Here is a 16453-nt window from a genome sequence, read left to right on the forward strand (position 1 = left end):
TTACTGCATGTCAGCCTTACTGAATACCATATCTGAAATCACACAGACATTTTAGATTTATTCAAAAAAACAGCAGATAAAATTCACAATAAAAGTTTACCTGTTCAATTGAAGCAAGAAAATAATTTCCTTTCAACATTCCCAATTGTCAGAAAACAGCAACAATTCAATAGACACATTTCAAATCATATGCAAAAGCGCTACTGAATTAAAAGTAGGATCAATCTTGGCTCAAAACCCTGATAAAAGTTGTTCATTGGTTAATATAATTAGTGCTCGTGTTCTTAAGACATTTTCACCACTTTTTATGCTCCCCCTGAGAGATTACTTCACTGCCAAGTAAGTGCAACCCGGCAGGGTTTGCTCAGACTTCATGCTTTGGCAATCAAATGTCAACACATTAAGTTCTGAATTATTTTCCAAAATAACCAATATAAAAAGGAAAAACAAGTTATCAACTGCAAACACAGTGCTATAGTGATAGTATGGAAAAGGAGACACAGTGTACACATACATTAATGTGCCTTCACATGCAACCACAAATGTTTTTCTGGCCCAGTAAGAAGGTGGGAATAAAACATTCATGACAAGTCTCACTGAAAAGCCAATAAATTACAGCACCTCCGCTTCCTCTAAAAGGAACATCATCACTTTTCTCATTCTAGCTTTTAAAATACAGGGAGTATTTTAAATTTACATTCAAGAGCATATACGTGTAAGATTTCCCCAAATCCTACTACAGGGTCTACAAAATTGTAACCACATATACATTTTTATGCCATTTGTCCACAGCAGTTAAATCCCAACTCCTTTTTTTTTGGGGGGGGGGGGGGGGCACAGACAGGTTTCCATTTTGTGTCCCATATGGGGAAATTTCCCTTTGCTTCCTGTTTGGACATGATTGGCCTTCCGGATCAGATCCCTAATAATATATCAATTATATTGTGGATCTATAGATATATATTAAGAGACGATGGGCATCACCAGTGAAACTAGCATAAAAAGCTTCCAAAAAAAAAAAAAAACTGGTTAAGGACTACCAATTCTCAGATATAAGAAAAAGAACAAAACAAAATATGACAAAACCAAACCAAAAACTTCCAAAGTTCCAGGATGTTGATGAGGAATCAAGTTAGCTCTAAAGAGGACTCCATCCAGGGCACCATATGTTGGCATCTATTGAGCAAACTTTTCACATCTTGGGAGAAAGCGTTTCCCAGACTCTAGCACTGTGCTGGAAATGCACCATGTCGGTCAAAGTCTGGCTTTGTAGGTCTGACACATGAGTCGGTCAAAGGGCTGAGTCTGTTTGTCCCACTCTGCTAGAATGTAAAGTTGCAATGGTCTGGAGTGAAACTGGGTATACTGCACTGCCTCCAAGCAGGCTACCATCAGGCCCAAGAACCTATTGCACGTCCCAGGCATGACAGTGGAAGGACGAAGTATGAAGATCCTGGACAGGGCCATATCCAATGTCAGGCCCAGGTAGTCTAATCGGGGAGTTGGTTTCAGTGAAAACTTCCAGAGGCCAAGGATGCAACCAAAGCTCTGCAGTTTACACTGTCTGTTGGATATTGGCTGGCAGGGTCAGGAAGGAGATCACCCAGGTAATCAACATGTATTCCCGAGAACGGAGCAGAGCTAGGACTGGGGGGAGTGGTTATAGCCCGAGGTACTGTGGAGAGGCTAAAAGAAAGGGCAACAAATTGGTACTGTTTAGCAGGAAAAAAGGAAAACAAAGATAGAATAAGCAAGTTTGCATCCTTGATGTCAACAGAGGTCAGGAGGTTCCCAGAAAGTAGAGGGGGAAGAAGCAACCTGCCCAGTTCCATTCAGAACTTATGAAACAACTTGAGAGCTTTCAGATTCAGAATTAGCCAAGTGTCATGAACACGTGTACAAGTAGGTCCATGTAGAGACCCTAAAATCATTCCTAGGTCAGGACTCGGGTAATGACCCCCTGAAAAAAAAGTAGCAAGATCTGCCCATCTTTGCAGTGAAGGAGACAGTGTTCGTCGTCGCTGAAAATGACACGCTAGACCCCAATTTCTGTGACTTCCTAGGACTAGAAGACCAAAAAAAATAAAACCGCACTTCACCCACTCTCACAAGTAGGGGCACCAATTAAGAGGAGGGCTTAGAGCCAGACCTGGCTGGCTTGGAGGTCCACATCTTCATATGAAAGCATGCGCAAAGCTAAAGCTGGTCACAAATGGGTTGAAATATGTCCAATTCAGCAGGGACTGGCCAAATTCCATTCATTATATGGCCGCCCCTATTTGACAGAAGTCGATCTCAAACGAAATACTGGAAAACATTTATATATTGATTTTTATCTATAGCTTCAGCCTCTTATCACTGTATTCCGACAGCAGAGGTGTCCCTCTGCCAGAATACAATGTCTCAGTGGAGAGAATTCCTCTATACACCACACTTTGTGTGGAAAAAGACAAGCAATATATGCCCACTTTTAGACTTGTAGCTTGAGGCCCGAGATCCCAGGAGTCCATGGAGAGAAGAGTACTCTTTACCCCCTTTACTTATTTTATGTACTTGACTAAGGAAGTATCAAACAGCCGTTCTACCGTGAAGGGAAACTTCCAACAAACATTTGAGCAAAGCAATCCTTCGTACATGAATGGTGAGGAGGCTAATCCTGGAGATCTGGCAAAGGGTACATGCAAAGCTATTCATTCAGTTGCAGAATACCACAGGTAAAAGCTCCAGGTGGTAGTGAACAGAGGGATTTGTTAAAATAAGGTGAAGGTTGTGCACGTAGTCCAGATGGTCAGAGTCTGGCAGGCAGCCATGGAAGCCATACTGTATATTGGGGCCTGACAAAGAAAGGATGGTCTTAGAGAGAGATTGTAACCTTTTGTCCATGGAGTCTCTGAACATAGGATTATTCTCTACAGGGAGCATTACAGTCGTGTTAAAATAAAGAATAGGCTGGGTTGATCACAGGGATAGTTCCATTTCTGCAGGAAACCCTCTATAGGATATTGCTGAACAAACTTTAACAAGGGGTTAGCAGTTTTTCAGGATGAGACCAGTCACTGTACAAAGAGGTGCTCCAAGAACTGGGATGGTCTTAGCATCTTTTGTTGATTTTATGGAGCCGATGCTGGAGATCTGAGGGTGAGCAGACTCAAGCTGCATAATTTCAAATATGTGTATATGGTGTAACTAGTAACTAGATATAAGAATCTTGAGGTAGAGAGCTAAGCCTCCCTCAGTAGAAAGATGTCCATCACCTAAGGCTAAAACTGAGGCTATCTGGGAGGGGTTATATAGGGAATAATTCCAGTGTCCAAACCACCTAAAAAGGTAGCTGCATATATACCCATGGTTAAGATCGAGATCCTGTGTTATAAAATCTCTGGACCCTGGATTACCCTGTGGCTAAGCCATGAGCTAAAAAAACTCCTGATGCCCCCAGTTGCAGCAAAGCATCATCAATGGAGTGAGAGATATGCATCTTAGCAGAATGGCGAAGAATATTCACCCAATCAAAAGGAAGGCATCTGAAAAACTACCTCAGAAGGCTGCTAATCAGCTACCTATTCTCAGGTGAACAGGCCCTACAAAGTCCATCAAACATACTCTAACCCCAGCAGAGGGTACCTGCATCAGGAAGCAATGATTCCTGCCTGCCGCCTAGGTGCAGACTTTTTTCTTAGGGCAGACTACCAGTTGAGAAGAGACAGTTTTCAAGACTATTGTTAGGGAAGGCAACAGAAGCAAAACTAGAAAACTCTATTGTTCAGCACAGGGACCAGGATACTTTTCCTGTCAAAAAGGGAAGATTACCACCACTTCCCCGAGGCCAAAACTTGATCACAAGGAAAAAAAAAAAAAAACACAGGATGAAAAAAACACAGCCTTTTGCAAAAAGGCTTAAACTCAACTGCCTCACCCACGGGTGAAAGGTAGCCAACAACACTGGAAGAAGGCAAAGCCTCACCAAACTTGATCTTGCAGGCGTTAGGCTCTTTGGAAAGATGTTGACTACCAGGATCCATAAAGTGGATTCTCATCAGCAGAGGTCATCTGAGCATGCCACAGTGGTTGAAATGGATGGACTGGTGTCTTTATTAAACCTTACCAACTATGCAACGATCTAGATCATTTTAAAGCCATCAACACTGAAACATAATGCTTCAGGCATTTTTTCCACACAGGGAAGTTGACGCGCTGACGTCTTCGTCCATAGGACAGGTGTTTGCTTGCCGGCCGGCTGTTTGTTTTTAAATGCGATTTTATTCAGATAACTTTGTGAGTAGATCTGACTTTTTTTATATATTAAACCTTGTGCATACAATATTTTGCTACGCGAGTATTTCTTTCCTCGGTACTGTACGAGATATCTGGTGTGAGTGAGGTGATCGTTTCCACTTGTTCGGATCATTTCCATCAACCCTCCAGCCGTCGCCATTGACATGATCGATCGGGATCCTCTCGGATTTCCTGTGACCATCTTCCCGGCATACGACCTATTACAGTTCAAAGTGTGTTTTCCAGGCCTATCTAGCCTGTGTTCTGGTAAGCAGGCTTGTACTTCTGGTGAAGGGACACGTGTGGTATTGGTGCCATCCTAGATTTTTCTTCACGTTTCTGTTATTGTTGATTAATTTTTGTTTGACACATATCAGGACTTTTTTTCTCCTTTTTGCTGTCATTTATTTGTTGACAATTGGACTATAAAATCACATGGGTTACATTCACATTCATGCACCGAATGTGGTATCTGTGTTGTTTATATTTTAAGATATTTTCCACTGTTTATTTACATGTTGGTTTATAGCGTAGTTTTCCATATTTTCTTTTGCTTAATTATTTGTGTTGCCGCATTATTTTTCACTGCTGCTTTATATTTACAATATTGCATTTACTGCTGGGTTAGATAAATTTTCATGATTTCACTCAATTCTATTGTGTTTAGTCACCATTAGGGAGCGCGGCATTTTCTCTCTTTTTTTCATTTTTTTACACACGTGCAATAGAACCCCAATAGTGGAAAGATCCCTTTTGAGGGGACTAACCTGATCTGACACAGTTTGATAGATTAACCACTTGCCTACTGTGCACATACACCCCCTTCCTGCCCAGACAAAATTTTAGCTTCCGGCACTGCGTCGCTTTAACTGACAATTGCGCAGTCATGCGACGTGGCTCCCAAACAAAATGGACGTCCTTTTTTCCCCACAAATAGAGCTTTCTTTTGGTGGTATTTGATCGCTTGTGCGGTTTTTATTTTATAAACAAAAAAATTGCGTACATTTTGAAAAAACAAACAAACACACCACACAATATTTTTTACTTTTTGCTATAATAAATATCCCATTTTTAAAAAAAAAAAAATGTTTTATCTCAGTTTAGGCCGATACGTATTCTTCTACATATTTTTGGTAAAAAAAAAAAATTTAAAATGAAATCGTAATAACCGTATAGTGACTGGTTTGCGCAAAAGTTATATTGCCTACAAAATAGGGGACATAATTATTTATTTTTTACTAGGAATGGCGGCGATCTGCGATTTTTTTGGGGACTGCGACATTATAGCGGACACATCGGACACTTTTGGGACCATTCACATTTATACAGTGAACCGTGCTATAAATATGCATTGATTACTGTATACATGTGACTGGCAGGGAAGGGGTTAACCACAAGGGGGCGGGGAAGGGGTTAAATGTGTAGCCTAGTGAGTGTTCTAACTGTAGGGGGAAGGGGGTGACTGGGGGAGGTGACCGATCTGTGACCCTATGTACAAGGGACACAGCATCGGTCTCCTCTCCCTGACAGGACGTAGATCTCTATGTTTACACACAGAGATCCACGGTCCTGCTCAGTTACTGGGCAATCGCGGGTGCCCGGCGGCCATGGCGGCTGCCAGGCACGCGCATTGTGTTCCCAGTAACGCGACGGGTGAGCGCCGCCGGCAGCGCGCCCGCGCGCCCCCTAGCGGCGTTAAATGACAGGACGTCATATGACGTCCTTGTCAGAACAATGGAGTCTTCCGCCCGCCGTCATTTGACAGCGTGCGGTTGACAAGTGGTTAAGGTCACTGTCAACAGTACAGCGAACGGAACCAAGCACTTTTTTGTCTGCCTATCAGTAGAATCCTTAAAAAGTTAAGCATGGCTTCTAGCTGTTTAGTGGAGTCATTCTTAAAGTGGGTAACCAGTGGGAATAAAGCACCATTCAATGAATTCCCTCTCAAATAGGGAACTGTTCATGCACATTCCAGGTGGGGCCTATGACCCTTCAGAGTGTTTCCTGTCCATGTAGAGAAATACCTAGAACAGCAAATGTAATAATAAGATCTGTGCATCTGTAGGAGATCTAAAAGCCAAAGGTTGGATAAAGCATACCCTTGCAGTAATCAAGTAGCAGCAGAAGACTGCAAGCCCTAGGAAAAGTGTTCTCTGAGAATACTGTTGGGACTCAGAATGTGAGTCATACATGATCACAGGGACCAGTGCCCTTGCCTGATCTAAGGGCTTCGGGAGGATCAGAGATGGACTCTACAGTGGATAGTGCTGGAACATATTTACAGCCTCTGTGGTCAGTGTCTGTGAAGAGTTGAGCAAATGTGGGCAAAAAGTCCCCAGCGGACATGGAGGCCCTACCCAACAGATCTGATTTAAGACTAAGATGATGTAGCTCCGATACCTATACGGGCACAAGATTGCAGATGCTGGTTCCCTCAGAGGCTACCAAGTAGACAGCACAAGGGAATTATGGACTGTGGGAACCTGTAGCAATGGGACTGCTCCCACATTGTCTACTTGCAGACATGTTGCGTCCACATAGCAGTAATGCGACTAGGTCAAAGTCAGGTACTCAACCCCAAACAGCTGGTGCTCAAAGGTGAATGGATGACAGTGGAAATGGTCTTGAGAACAGAGTTACACATAGTGCAAAGTCCGAAATGAAATGAGAGAGAGTGGGTAACCGCTCAAAGAGAACCAGGTAATCTGATTCCTGTGGTCCAAGCCAAGGGTGCAGGCAGTGCAATCAAAATGCAGGTTAGGATGAAGGAAAAAAGCTGGGACAGCCGCACTCCAAAAAAACTCCTCCTTTAATTAAAAATCACAAAATACATGCCACAGCAAAAAACAGCACAACAAAAGAAAAGCTGACGTTTCGCACTATGCCTTAGTGCTTCTTCATAGCTTTGCTAAGCTATGAAGAAGCACTAAGGCATAGTGCGAAACGTCAGCTTTTCTTTTGTTGTGCTGTTTTTTGCTGTGGCATGTATTTTGTGATTTTTAATTAAAGGAGGAGTTTTTTTGGAGTGCGGCTGTCCCAGCTTTTTTCCTTCATCCTAACCAGAGTTACACATAGTGTTTTGCAAGCAGGAGCAGAATAGTGTTTCCTCTATACTCTATCCTGCAAAATGGAGCACAGCCAAGGTAGAACATGGTATAGTATGGTATGGGCAGAACCTGTGTGTTTACATACAATTTGGGTCTAGGTTAATTTTTAAAGGAATTGTGTAAAAAGATGCTTGTATTAAAAATGAAAATAACTTCACAATGCTTCATACCAGGAACATAATTTTAGTGCGATTATACAACTCATAGAATATAATTCGTTTTTTTTTTTTTTTATCTACAGGTAACTTCAAAAACTACCCTGATCAATTTGGGAAAAAAATGTTTTCTGTCGCTTTTAAATATACAGAAATTGAAAGAACTATTGGAGACAATACCACGGTGTGGTAACTAACTTATTCCTGGAACAACAGCCATAGCTGTAATGTGAAAATTAATCTGATCCATACAGACTAAACAACTGTGAAGGCTGAAGTGGTTTGCAGCAGTACTGGCATGTTAAACCACCAATAGATACAAATTCTGCCTATAGTGGCAGAGACCAGGGAGGAACAATGCAGTGGAATTTCAACACATAAACATACCGTATTTGCGCAGCTGTCTTATAAACGCACGATTTGAGAAAATACACTTTTTGAATAAAAAAATAAGACAACAGTAAAGTTAGCCCAATTTTTTTTTTATATTGTGAAAGATAATATTACGCTGAGTAAATTGATACCCAACATGTCACGTTCCAAAATTGCGCCTGCTCATGGAATAGTGACAAATTTTTCCCCTAAAAATCTTGATAGGCGAGGTTTAAAAATTTCTACATGTTACCAATTTTGAGTTACAGAGGAGGGCAAGAATTATTGCTCTCACTCCAACGATCGAGGCGATACCTCATGTGTGGTTTGAACACCGTTTTCATATGTGGGTGCTACTCATGTATGCGTTCGCTTCTGCGCGCAAGCTAATCGGGACGGGGTGCTTTAAAAATGTATTTACATTTTTTCTTATTTATTTTACTTGAATTTATTTCATTTTGACTTTAAAAAAAAAATTTGGGTCACTTATTCCTATTACAAGGAATGTAAACATCACTTGTAATATAAAAGAAAGTATGACAGGCCCTCTTAAATATGAGATATGGGTTCAAAAAGACCTCAGATCTCATATTGACACTAAAATGCAATAAAAAAAAATTCCCCTTTAAGAGCTATGGGCGGAAGTGACGTTTGACATCGCTTCTGCCCTCCCATGTCATGGAGCCAAGCAGGGGCCCTCTTCCCCTCAGTCAACAGCCATGTACCCACAGGTGAGGACGCGATCGTCTCCACCGCTACCGGTGGGTGCGGTAAGCAGCGGAGATGACCGGAGCACGGCGGAAGGGGGGTGTGCACCTCTCCCACTGCAGATAAAAGTGATCTTGCAGCGAATCCCAGCTAGCTGCTGTCATAACCCCAGTATTTAGCGTCAAAGTACAGACGTACGGGTACGTAAATTTTGCGTGACGTCGTTAATGCCCATCTTACACAAGATCGTGACAGCCAGAGCTCTTGATGTCCCCTTCCTACTAATGTTGCATTTACCATAAAATAAGCATATAAAACAAACGGCAAATGGGAGATGCCCATTGTATCAACCACATCAAGTGTGTAGACTTGGGAGCTCAAGTGCCAAGAGTTCATCAGCAAAGACTATTAGACATATGAGAGAAAGCTTAAATATCAGTTTTAGTTGTAGCAAATATTCAACTGTTGAAATTTGTGTTTTCTATAGCTTAATTTAAAACAATATCCATCATGTTATTTAGGCCATTTCCTCTTTCCACCATGTGATTTCATGGATCCCATGGAAAAACAATGTGTACATTACGGAGCTAGCAGAAAAAAGGCAGGCTTTGCTAAATGAACAGAGTAACTTTTTCAGCTCATCTTTGTTCAACTAACATATTAAGTTCTGTATGTTGGTTTGTGCAAAGAAGATACATTAAACAAAACCAGTGGACTGATAAAATTACTATTCTGAGTAACTGTCTAGACCACAAATCAATAAACCATACATTTTCTGGCGTACACCACTCCATACCCTAACCACTCACTGTTATCTAGTTTATATGACTCCAACATAATTCATAGCTTTAAACTTTAATGAATTATAAATGAGCACATAAATGATATACAAAAGTTAGGTATGCAGTAACATGATAAAATGATATTTATTACAGTGAATTTTGAAAACCTGTTAAGTAAAAAATATATAAAATATCAATCTATCGAAAAAAACTGCATGTGCATTATGCAGTTAAACAAATAACAGCATTTCAACACAAAGCCCAGTACCTTTCACAATCTCCCATACTAGCAACGAGTTAAGAAAATCTGCAGCACCACCTTGTGATGGCATGGAAGTTATTCATGCGTTTGCTCTTAGGTTTTTTTAATTAAAATGGAAATTTGTACAGCAATATACAGTTGTGTTAAAAATAATAGTGTGCTTAAAAAAGTGAGTAAAGCTCAAAATCCTTATTATAGCTTTTAATTCCATATACACAAATGCATTGGGAAAACTGCACAATGCATTGGGAAAACTGCACAGTCTATTCCAAATCAAAACGTGAAGAAAAATGTTTCAAATTTGTTATTACTTTACAGAAAGCGAAGAAAAAGGAATATTAGGCTTTTCCAAAAAATAGCAGTGTCTGCATTTTTCTTTACAAATTCAGACAGTTACTGTATAAACAGAAATGCTTGAAGGTTTAGCTTTCCTGTGAATCACTGAACTAATATTTAGTTGTACAACCACTGTTTCCGAGAACTGCTTCACATCTGTGTTGCATGGAGTCCAACTTCTGGTACCTGTGAAAAGGTATTCCAGCCCAGGATAATTGCACTACATGCCACAAATCCTCTGCATTTCTTAATTTTACCTCAGAAACAGCATTTCTTATGTCACCCTGTAAGTTTTTTTTATTGAATTAAGGTCCGGGGATCGGCCACTCTATAACGTTACTTTTCTGGAACCAAGATTCTGCTTGCTTACTGGTCTGTTTCAGGTTGTCACCTTGTAGAATACCCATTTCAAGGGCATTTCCTCTTCGGCATAAGGCAACATGAGCGCTTCGAGTATTTTGATGTATTCAAACTGATCCATGCAGGGCCGATAGGCTCACTATGCAAGCCGCTTAGGGCCCCACAAAGCTGCAGAAGGCCCTCCAAATTACTAGAGGCCCCGCCTGGTGAGAAGGCATTTTCGGCCCCTCACCCCGCTTCTCAACTCGCTGGCTGCATGGGAGAAGAGGTAAGAAGCCAGCGCCCCTAGCTTCTCACTTCCGACAGCAGAACACCCCCCCCCCCCCCCCCCCCTCTTCTCAACTTTAATGTTCAATGGGACATGTCAATATCGGCAGCGCCCCCCCTGCTTCTCAACTTTAATGTGACATGTAATTTTGCTTAGGGCCCCAGGGAGGTCAGGATCGGCACTGAATCCATGATTCCTACACCCAAAAAGAACAAATCTTGCTTTCATCAGTCCACAAAATGCTGTGCCCTTTCTCTCCCAGCCAGGGTTTTCTTTGGCAAATTATAACCTCTTTAGCATGTCGTTTCTTCAACAATGGGACTTCACAGGGGCTTCTTGTCGATAGCTTGGCTTCACATAGGCATCTTCTCATTGTTACAGTACTCACAGGAAACTTTAGACTGTTTCTTTGATCACACTGGAGCTGATCATTGGCAGAGTTTTTGCCATTTTGGCTATTCTTCGATCCATTCAAATGGTAGTTTTCCATTTTCTACCACGTTGTTCTGGTTTTGGATTGCCATTGCCAAACTGCGGTTTCCCCGTGGTGTCAGAGGGGGCGGGGTCACCCATGTATGTCACCGGGTGGCCCCGCCATCTGCTATATAAGAGCTGTCAGAGCGAGAAAAGCGTCATTCGATGGAGGCGCATCCGTTGAAGCTTTTTATTTTCCGGTCGTCTGAGCGAGATGGATCTACATCGCTGGACTTTTTTCTTTTAATAAAGGACTTGTCCCAAGCGGTCTCGTTTTTTTGTCTTCCATTTTTGTCATTTTTTTAGGTGAAATAGTAGGGTTACAATGTACCCCTTGACAATTCACATAGGGGGCAGGATCTGGGGGTCCCCCTTATTAAAGGGGGCTTCCAGATTCCACTAAGCCCCCCGCAGACCCCCACAACCACCGGGCAGGGTTGTGGGGATGAGGCCCTTGTTCCCATCAACATGAGGACAAGGTGCTTTGGGGTCCAGACCCCAAAGCATACTCTCCCGCTCTCTCGTCTTAACCTCTTTTCCTGCGGCCTGCCAGGTTGCATGCTCAGATAAGGGTCTGGTATTGAATTTTGGCATGGGGTTCCCCTTAAAATCCTTACCCGACCTTAAGGGCCTGGTATGGAATTTGGGTGGACCCCCACGCAATTTTTATTTTTTAATTTTGGTTTGGGGTTCCCCTCAATATTCATGTCACACCCAAAGGGCCTGATAATAGACTGGGGTGGGGGGAACTATGCATTTTTTTTTTCAATGAGTTTTATCTGTATTGCCAAGACCCGACAATTCATTACAGCCGCGATCAGTTTTATGTCTTTTCCCCCTTTAGAAATTTAATTTTGCTGTGGTACTGTCCTAAACATGGGGAAAATGTGCCACTTTACAGGCATACTATAGACACCCACCAGGCAAGAAAAAACTTTTAGTGTTTCACTTTAAGCATTATTAAAATCACTGCTCTCGAAAAAGCTTCAGTTTTTAAAACGTTTTTTTTGTATCAATACATGTCCCCTGGGGCAGGACCCAGGTCCCCAAACACTTTTCATGACAATACCTTGCATATAAGCCTTTAAAATTAGCACTTTTTTTTTTAACGCTTGTGTCCTATAGACCAATGATGTTCGTACAAATGTTTTGCCTGTTCGCAAGTTCTGCTGCAAACCGAATCGGGGGGCGTTGCCAGCACTTAATCATAGCCTGTCTGTATCTAAGCCCATTACAGGTATAAAAAAGGGAGACACCCACACACAGACTCAGTAATACATAGTATAGTAATGTGAAAAATACAAAAAAAAATTGTACGAAATTGCCAAAATACAACAAAAACCTATAGGAATATATCAATACTAGTTGTTAATCAAAATAAACAGAAAACACAAGAAATACAGCAGCAAAAGGATGCACCAACAAGTAAGAACAAAATGAAACATCGTCCATATGGTGTTTAAGAATGTATATAGATCAAAATAGTGACTCCAAAGAGAGGAGGGAATTCAGAAAAGTGGGTAAGATTCCATTTAGAATTTAAACCCATCAGAATTCTGTTCTGGAGATGAAAAAATCCATAAGACTTCACCTTTACAGAGGAGTCTAATATATATATATATATATGTCATCCCCTCTCTTGGGTACTACAAATGCTTGTGTTTCAAGGTTGAAAGTCACTCCCATGACAACCAATGGGTCACAGAGGCAATCTCACAGTCTCCTGGTAGTCCTGCCAACGTACTGGACAGTGCTGATAATATAACAAGAAATTATGTTACTCACTTGCCATGGTGTAGCCTCTGATGATTCACCAAGACAGTTAGCAGTGTCAGCTCTTCCTTGTTGATAGCTATGTGATACCACATTATCATCATCATCGTCATCAATAAATTGCACACCTTTTTCAAAACAGCGCCGTTTTCGTGTCTGTAACATACCGGTAAGTCAAAATAAAGATACTTCTATATTGTCTTCATTAACCCTAAACTTGCACTGATAATGTTAAAAAGACTAAAAAGACATTTATATTCCAATACTATTTGATAAAGATAATAAGAATATGGCTTTACACAATTGAGTTAATAAATGGCACATTCATTGATTTTAAGCGGAGGTTCACCCTAAAAATCATCTATATACCATTACATCCAGCATACTGCCGACATCTACAGTACAGTATGCTGGTATTTTTTTTTTTTTCACTGTACTTCCCGTCTTATAGTTCTTTTCATCCGGCTCCGAGTTCTCACTCTCACGGGGAGTAGGCGTTCCTATGAAGAGGCATAGTTGATTGACGTGCGGGTAAGGCGCGTCACACGTTCCGAAGGTAGACGAACTAGGACTCGGTTCTATACGGCGCCTGCCGTGTAGAGCTGACTGCGCAGGTGCCGTATAAAGCCGAGTCCCAGTTCGTCTATTTTCGGAACGCGTGACGCGCCTTACCCGCACGTCCATCATCTACGCATCTTCATAGGAACGCCTACTCCCTGGGGCAGTGAGAACCCGGAATCCAGGTTAAAAGAACTATAAGAAGGTATGTACAGCGGAAAAAAAAAAAAAACCAGCATACTGTAGATGTCAGCAGTATGCTGGATGTAACGGTATATAATTGTTTTAGGGTGAACCTCTGCTTTAAGGAAATTGCTCTTATTGCTCGCTGTTGCTCGCTGTACTAAGTTTTTTTTTATAAAGTCACCACAATTTCATACTGTCACTTAACCACTTAAAGACCGCCTCCTGCACATATACGTCGGCAGAATGGCACGGCTGGGCACAAGCACGTGTACGTCCTCTTTAAGTGCCCAGCCGTGGGTCGCGGGCACGCGCTCCGTGACCGCGACCCACGGACCCGATCGGTCCCCGGAGCTGAAGAACGAGGAGAGCTGTGTGTAAACACAGCTTCCTCGTTCTTCACTGTGGCGCTGTTATTGATCGTGTTTTTCCTGATATAGGGAAGCACGATCAATGAAGTCACACGCCCAGCCCCGCCCCCTTACAGTTATAAACACATATGGAGGTCACACTTAACCCCGTCAGTGCCCCCTAGTGGTTAACTGCAATTGTCATTTTCACAGTAAACAATGCATTTGTATAGCATTTTTTGCTGTGAAAATTACAATTGTCCCAAAAATGTGTAAAAATTGTCCGATGTGTCCGCCATAATGTTGCGGTCACGAAAAAAAAAAAAAAAAAGAATCGCTGATTGCCGCCATTAATAGTAAAAAAAAAAAATATATTAATAAAAATACAATAAAACTATCCCCTATTTTGTAAACACTATAAATTTTGCGCAATCCAATCGATAAACGCTTATTGGGGGATATTTATTATAGCAAAAAGGAAAAAATATTGAATTTTTTTCAAAATTGTCTCTCTATTTTTGTTTATAGCGCAAAACATAAAAACCGCAGAGGTGATCAAATACCACCAAAAGAAAGCTTTATTTGTGGGGAAAAAAAGGACGCCAATTTTGTTTGGGAGCCACGTCGCATGACTGCGCAATTGTCAGTTAAATCGACGCAGTGCCGAATCGCAAAAAACTGGCCAGGTCCTTAACCACTTGACCACCAGGCCTATTCTGGCACTTCTCTCCTTCATGTGAAAATCACAAATTTTTTGCTAGAAAATTAATCAGAACCCCCAAACATTATATATTTTTTTTTAGCAGACATCCTAGGGAATAAAATGGCAGTCATTGCAATACTTTTTGTCACACCGTATTTGCGCAGCGGTCTTACAAGCGCACTTTTTTTGGATAAAAATCACTTTTTTGAATTAAAAAATAAGACAACAATACATTTTGCCCAATTGTTTTATATATTGTGAAAGATAATGTTACGCCGAGTAAAATGATACCCAACATGTCACGCTTAAAAATTGCGCCCGCTCGTGGCATGGCGTCAAACTTTTACCCTTAAAAATCTCGATAGGCGACGTTTAAAAAATTCTACAGGTTGCATTTTTTGAGTTGCAGAGTAGGTCTAGGGCTAGAATTATTGCTCTCACTCTAACGATCACGGCGATACCTCACTTGTGTGGTTTGAATACCGTTTTCATATGCGGGCGCTACTCGCGTATGCGTTTGCTTCTGCGCCCGAGCTCGTCGGGATGGGGCGCTTTAAAAAAAAAATTTTTTGTTTTCTTATTTATTTTTATTTAGTTTTATAATTTTTTACACTGAAATAAAAAAAAAAAAAAATTGATCACTTTTATTCCTATTACAAGGAATGTAAACATCCCTTGTAATAGAAAAAAGCATGACAGGTCCTCTTAAATATGAGATCTGGGGTCAAAAAGACCTCAGATCTCATATTTACACTTAAATGCAAAAAAAATAAAAAAAATAAAAAAATGTCATTTTTTCAAATGACAAAAAAAAAAATGTTTCTTTAAGAGGCTGGGCGGGACTGACGTTTTGACGTCACTTCCGCCCAGCAGAGCTATGAGGACGGGTGAAGGAGATTTCTCCTTCAGTCCCGTCCCCGCTCAGCTGCCGGACACATCCGATCCCCTCCGCCGCTACCGACGGCTCCGGTAAGCGGCGGAGGGCGCGGGAGAGGGGGGGCCCCTCTTCCGCCACCGATAACGGCGATCTCGCGGCGAATCCGCCGCGGAGACCGCCGTTATCGTGTACACCACCGCCCCCTGAAAATATGAATATCTCGGTTGTGGCAGCAGCTGCTGCCGTTATCGAGATATTCAACTTTAAAAACAGGACGTCTTTTTGACATGGGGCGGTGGTCAAGTGGTTAAGTGGTTAAAATATGGAATCTACAGTGTCTCACAAAAGTGTCTCACCCCTCACATTTTTGTAAATATTTTATTATATCTTTTCATGTGACAACACTGATGAAATTACACTTTGCTATACTGTAAACTACTGAGTGTATGGCTTGTATAACAGTGTACATTTTCTGTTCCCTCAAAATAACTCAACACACAGCCATTAATGTCTTAACCACTGGCAACAAAAGCAAGTACACCCCTAGGTGAAAAAATCCAAATTGGGCACAATTAGCCATTTTGGCTCCCCAGTGTTATGTGACTCGTTGGCGTTACAAGATCTCAGGTGTGAATGGGGAGCAGGTGTGGTAAATTTGGTGTCATCTCTCTCACTTTCTCATACTGGTCACTAAAAGTTCAACATGGCACCTCTTGGCAAAGAACTCTGAGGATCTGAAAAAATTTTATTGTTGCTCTACATAAAAGATGGCCTAGGCTATAAGAAGATTGCCAAGACCCTGAAACTGAGCTGCAGCACGGTGGCCAATACCATACAGTGGTGCCAACAGGACAGGTTCCACTTAGAACAGGCCTTGCCATGGTTGACCAAAGAAATTGAGTGCACATGC

The 16453-nt window shown here is 41.6% G+C and overlaps 1 protein-coding gene across 1 annotated transcript in view; it reads right to left on the bottom strand.

The window, feature by feature from the left end:
* BRIP1 (BRCA1 interacting helicase 1) overlaps positions 1-16453 on the bottom strand; it is a 386982-nt gene that overhangs the window by 333227 nt on the left and 37302 nt on the right. The window contains exon 6 of the mRNA XM_040336928.1: positions 12885-13028. Within this exon, the coding sequence (XP_040192862.1) occupies positions 12885-13028 (144 nt within the window). The remainder of the gene's footprint in view (positions 1-12884; positions 13029-16453) is intronic.

The sequence above is a fragment of the Rana temporaria genome, chromosome 2, assembly GCF_905171775.1.
Source record: "Rana temporaria chromosome 2, aRanTem1.1, whole genome shotgun sequence".
Taxonomy (NCBI): Eukaryota; Metazoa; Chordata; class Amphibia; order Anura; family Ranidae; genus Rana; species Rana temporaria.